At 62.5% G+C, this 6,000-nt stretch overlaps 1 protein-coding gene across 5 annotated transcripts in view; it reads left to right on the top strand.

Moving 5' to 3' along the window:
- TBC1D22A (TBC1 domain family member 22A) overlaps positions 1-5,713 on the top strand; it is a 297,090-nt gene extending 291,377 nt beyond the window's left edge. For all 5 annotated transcript variants that reach the window (XM_059187298.1, XM_059187299.1, XM_059187296.1 and 2 more), the window contains one exon: positions 5,176-5,713. In XM_059187298.1, the coding sequence (XP_059043281.1) occupies positions 5,176-5,304 (129 nt within the window). In that variant the 3' untranslated portion in view covers positions 5,305-5,713. The remainder of the gene's footprint in view (positions 1-5,175) is intronic.
- The last annotated feature ends 287 nt before the right edge of the window (positions 5,714-6,000 follow it).

Here is a 6,000-nt window from a genome sequence, read left to right on the forward strand (position 1 = left end):
CACCCGCCCATGCAGAAGTCACATTTGTTTGGACGCGCGCCCTGCTGCTCTCGGTTGAGCACTGTGATGTTTGAGTCCTGTGGGGCCGAGGCTGTCTGAGTCTTTGCCCTCGAAGATCTCAGCCAGGTGATAAGGGCTGTGGTTGGATCCTGCATAGATCTGGACGGTCGCTGCCCTGTGGAGGTGTTGTAGGAACCACACAGCTCCCCAGCAGGATGTGCTGGGGGAACGGACTGCTCTGACCTAAGCCTTGGCCTCCAGGGGCACCTCTTTTCCTGGAAACCCTGGCTTTGCCTTCCCAGGGAGGGGCACTATGCAGGGGGCCATGACCAGGAGCCACCTCTGTCCCTACTCCCGCCCACCCCACCTGGCCGGCTTGAGCCGGGCAGTGTCCTCTCTGTCACTGAGGAGCTCAGTGGAGCCCGTGGGGAGTGGGGAGAATCGTGCAGTGAATATGTCCGTGCATCGACAGAGACGTCCGGTGCCCGCGGGGCGCGGTGCTCTTCGTGCTCCGCAGAGCAGTGCCCTCTGACGCCCTGTAAGCCCTGCTGTGGGGGAGACCGTGAACATTCTGGCTGCCTCCCGAAGTGGAATAGAACCAGGGGAAATACCGCATTTTGTATTGAGCCAGAAATCCAAGATTCAGCCTTCCAACCTGTAATCCACATGGAAGCCGTGAAGGTGCACTCCACAGTACTTTGTGCAGGCTGCCGGGAGTCCGGGGTGCACCGTCCCTGGCACGCACCCCGCAGGGACTCTGCAGTAGCCAGGCAGACGGGAGGCCTGGCTGTGACTCTGCTCAGGACTACGTGTCATCTGCGTTATGGTCAGTGACCTGTCACCTGATACCCACCTCTGTTCACACGGGGCGCGCGGGTACGCCTGCAGGCCGGGCCCGGGGCGGAGCTGCTGGCTGCTGCTGCTGCTGCGATATGCCCATGGCTTGGTGTGCGCGGTCACCGGCCGACAGATGGACGGACGGATGGATGGACGAATGGACGGATGCACGGACGGACGGATGGACAGATGGACGGATGGACGGACGCGTGAGGTCGGGAGCGTTTGCCTTTCCTGGGTTCTCACCTGTGCCTTTCTCTCCCGTTCACTCCGCCACTGGTGCTGGCCATGCCGCCGCCTTTCTTCCGCAGACAGACCTGCTTCCTGTTGCCCAGGGGAGCGTCGGTCACCTCCCCTGGGACGTAGGTGTGTTCCTGGGCTGGGGGGCCTGCACAGCGAGGGCACTGGGGCTGTCGCCCGGTTAGGGGAGGCCCTGCGGCCTGCAGAGATCCGGCGGTCAGCTCTGACTCTGGACTCAGCTGTGTGACACCACTCGGCGGTGGGTGTCCTGGCACAGAGGCAGAATGATCATCTTTCCTTTGATGCTCCTCGAAGCTCACACGCAGTCAGACCTCTGGGAGGATTTTGAGTTAAATACGGTTCATTTTGTGTCTGGCTTGAGAAGCTGAAGGTTGGGGCCAAAGAGAATGAAAAGCAGCATCCTCCTGGGTTCGTCGGCCCTCGTAGAAGATGCTGCCTCGGTGCCGCCCCGGGGCTTCGGGGGCTCTCTGGGGGCACCCCGTCCAGGGCTGGGGGTTCTCACCCCGGTACCTGCAGCAGGCCGTCCTGCCCCCCGCCCCCTCCCGGGCGGATCGCCCACTACGAGTTCGATTTCTTACTGAACTTGTCTCCTCAACTACCTGTTTCCCCACAGATGCTCGCTCTTTTATCAGAAACGCACCGGCCGCTGCGACTGTCACTTTGGCCGCTCGCGGTAATTACGGTGGTAATGTCCGAGTCGGGGATGCCCCGCTCGTGCGTGCCATGTGCCGGCCTCGTCACGGGCACTTGGCACCTGCTGGCAACACGGAGGGAGGGCGCTGCTGTCCCCAGTTGCAGGGGGGCACCTGAGAACAGCGCCAGGAGGCTTGCCCAGGGCCTGGAACCTGCCGAGGCACGACCGGGGTCTGAATCCTGGCAGTTCCGCAGCGTTTCAAGTGTGCGCTTGCCGCGGACTCCGGGTCGCCAAGCGGACTCTTCCCTGACTGCCACCACGTGCCGGCCGTTCTGTTTCAGGGCTGTGGGGGTGCTCGGGCCTGAGGACGTCACAGGGAGAGCGATCCCCCCGTGACAGAGGGTCGTGCGGTCGTGGTGGCGGTGTGGCTGGGGCCTGGACGGCTGAGCTGTGGCTCGCTGCCGCCCCTCACTGCCGCCTGCCCTCCCAGATGCCTCTGCAAAGGGCCAACCAGACCAGCAGCTCTGGGGTCATGGAGGGCCCCTTTTCACTGTACGGGAGCCCGAGCATACATACCTGAACACACCGGTGTGTCCCCACGTCGTCCTTTGCGGCAGGTGTACTCGCCAGAGAGAATCCTGCTTTGTAGATGGCAGCGTCCTTCCTCTGACTGGAAAAATACAACCTTTTGGTGGAAGGACCCAAAGCAAAAACATCATTTGAGCTTTAACACTGGGAGATCCTCTTGGAACCCAACCAGAGGCAGGAGTCAGCAGTGGCAGATTTCCATCTGGAAGGTGGCCCGCGCGGCGTGTCTACGATGGTGAGCTGCCTACCTTCACGCCAGGCCCACGTCCAGGGCCTGCGACGATGCCCCTGCCCGTGCCGCGGCCGCATGAGTGTGGCTCTGCTGGGGCCACCTGGCGCTGGGGGGCCTCCCTGGGGGAGGGCCCGGACAGAGGGAAGACCACCTCCGACCCACATGGTCGGGATGGGCCGTCCACGTGCAGGGTCCCAGCTGTGCTTCGCCCCGAGAGGCGGGACAGCGTGTCCGGGCCCATCCTGCGATGCTGGGCTGGATGCCCAGGCCCGCAGCTTTCTCGAGCTCCCTGGGCGGATCCTGACCCAGGGGCAGGGCTCAGAGCTGCAGACCTCCAGCTGTCCGGGCGGGACGGTTCCACTGCTCACGGCTGTCAGGACAGTTGGTGTCGCCGTGGACAGCGCGCTGATGGGCCGGCGGGGAGCTGCAGGTGCAGGAACCAGAATGTGCTCTCACCGCAGCTCGGCTAATGTGCAGGAGGGCGGGAAGAATATCACTGGGACCCGACTTGTCTGACTGCGGACATCAGTGTCCTGGGCAGAACTTCCTCTCCTTTTTATGTCTGCTGCCAGGGCAGAGTGCTGCCTGTGGACCTCAGTTTCCCTCTAGGTTTGCGGGACTGGGCTATTGACGGGCCCTGACTCAGCCCCTCGGCCCTGCCACTGCTCCACAGGCCGACTGTCCCCGAGAGGGCCGAACCCCCTGCGATATGACCGGTGGCAGCTTTATGAGCGATGGCCCTTTGCCCAAATGGTGTGGGCAATGCCAGGCAGCCCGTGGCCAGTCGCCGGGCCGTGGTTCCCGCATCGGAGACACTCTGCCCCGTGCATAAATAAGACAGGCCCTTTTGAAAGCGAAATCTGTATTTAAGGACGCGTTGGGCTGTGTTCCTCGCCTCCCGTAAAGGTCAGTCGGATAGATTTTTCCTTCTTTAGCATTGCAGACTGCGAAGCGCTGGGCATTTCTATTCTCCCTCCATCCAGGAAGCCTGGGGGACTAAATTAGATTCTGAAATTGAGTGTGCGTGTGCGGAGGAGTCGGTGAGGTACCGTAATGGGAGGGCATTGCTTCTCACCTTGCAAGTAGCGAGGTCATGATAATATGAAGCGAAGTGGATTAAAAATAAAACCAAAGGTATTTATTTACGACCTGCTCAGAATTGGATTGGCGTCCGTGTAAGTTGCAGCTAATGGTGAAAGACAGCAGATTGATGTTGATCTGTCCCTGGGGACATTCTGCCAGTGAAATTTGCTCCGCGAATTCAATTTAAAGGCCCCCAGAAAGTATCCAAAATGCAAAAGGAAATGGCTTGAGGAAGGGGATAAAGCAGCCGCGGTGAGCCGGCCGCGGGGGACAGTCGTGGGGCGCGTCTCGCGGTAGGGCTGGGCTCTGTGCGGCTCACGGACCCACGGCGCCGTGTCGTTCCACACCAGGTTCTGGCCTTCCCTCGTGGGAACTGGGACCCCATTCTGCAGATGAGGAGCCTGAGGCCGCGAGGCAGTCAGTGGCTGGGCTGGCCTCCCAGCCAGATAGCAGAGCAGCCAGGGCTGGGTCCAGACCTGCTGTTGAGTCCGTGGCCTGAGTGCTCCCAGCGGCCGGCTCTGTGGGACAGCGTGGCCACCCCCAACCTACAGATACAGGGCGTGTGGCTAGCAGAGGGGTGTGTACTGAGGACTAGACTGAGATGAGAATGCGTCATCCGTCCTGTCCAGCACCCCCTGATTGTGTGCCCCGTCCCGGCCTTGTGGGGACAGGAGGCTCGGTGGACGGCACCCGTGTGAGTGTCCCAGTGCTGCGCCTTTCCAGGCAGGCAGGGTGGGGCAGCCCAAGTCACACGCCCCGTCTGCCACCTGTCCTCTGTTGGCAGCCTCCGAGGGCCAGCACCAGCACCCTGAAACCCCGGCCACCCTTCCGGCTCACTCAGATCTGGTTCTAGGGGGATGGGCAGGCTGGAGGGAAGGCCCCAGTGCTCCAGAGCCAGGGCCCGCCGGGCTGTCCACACAGTGTGGGCCCACTTCCCGAGAGGGAGTCTGGCCTCAGGCTTTGCCCGACCTGTCGGCCCAGTCCCCCATTTCTCCTGTGAGAGCCCCAGCCCAGGAAGCCATCCTGGTCACATAGCTCTCCCCACTTCTGCCGGAACCCTCCGGGTGCTGGACCTGTGCTCCCCGAGACCTGCCCTTCGGGGGGTTGCCGCTCTGCACAAGGGCCACGGTCCCTCAGAAGAGCTGGTCCGTGGGCAAGGCTGTGGGTCTCATGTATCACTATGGCCCCGGTCATGCTGTCCTTTCTAGCACTTTCTTCAGTATCCTTCTCTCTGGTTTCTAAACTGTGAGCTCTTGAGGCACGTCCTGTGTCCTATAGGGGGTGAGCTCAGTGCCCGCCTGGCGAGCCTGGGTGGGCTGGGTCAGCGGTGGGTCTCCAGCCTGGTTTTCCCTGGAAACCCTGAGTGCTGGCTGAGGGACAGTGACAGGGGCTGCCGGGCATGTCCCCCCCTCCCAGCACGTACCCACCGTGGGCAGAGCCCGCCGCCAGCCAGTCCCCACCCAGGCGATCCCCTGAATTGCAGCCGCCCGCCCCATAGCTGGTCACCTGCTCTGACTTGGGCTTGTCTCTCTCCCCCCAGGAGCTGCTGCTCTTCCTTCAGAACCTGCCCACAGCGCACTGGGGCGACGAAGACGTCAGCCTGCTGCTGGCCGAGGCCTACCGCCTGAAGTTTGCCTTTGCGGACGCCCCCAATCACTACAAGAAGTGAGCCGGGGCCGGCGCAGCGGGCCACACCCCGCCGGGGGCCGTGGGTCGGGGGCCGAGGACAGGTCTTGCTGGGCAGCCCCGCTCTCCAGGGAGCAGGCTGGGACTGGGCGTCAGATGAGGGCCAGGGCCTGGCCGGGGTGGGGGGCTGCTGCCTCTGTTTCCTGAGATACCAAAGAGAGCCGGGAGGGTGTTGGCCCTCCAGGGGCCCTGCCCTGGAGCGTCCTTGCCAAATGCCCGCCTCCTGGAGCCACCAGGGCACAGCAGCCCGAGAGCCAGACCCTCTGGAGAGGCCTGCTGTCCGGTGCCGGGGCGGAAGGAGGTGGCCGTCATCTCATACCTGCTTTGAAATGCAAAAATCCTATTCTGTTGAGTGAAAGAAAATAAAACACAGACAAGAACATAGAAGTGAATGTTGCCCTCACCTGTGAAGTCTGTGTCCCCAGGGGCTTCTCGAAGTTGGCTTTACTCCTGTAATCGTCCGTCCCTCGGGCTTTAGCGTGTCCCTGCTCTCTTGCCTGAGACTGAACTGGGGACCGTCCTGTGTGCTGGCCGAGTGGCTGTGCGGCTCTGGCTCCAGCAGGCCGGGAGCAGGGTGAGGAGCTGAGCAACGGGCCTGCTTCGCATCTCCAGCCTCTTGGAAGAGAGCATTTCGGGGCCGTGTGCTGTACTGCTGCGGTATTGGGGGGAGGCGCTCAGG

The sequence above is a fragment of the Mustela lutreola genome, chromosome 8, assembly GCF_030435805.1.
Source record: "Mustela lutreola isolate mMusLut2 chromosome 8, mMusLut2.pri, whole genome shotgun sequence".
Lineage (NCBI taxonomy): Eukaryota > Metazoa > Chordata > Mammalia > Carnivora > Mustelidae > Mustela > Mustela lutreola.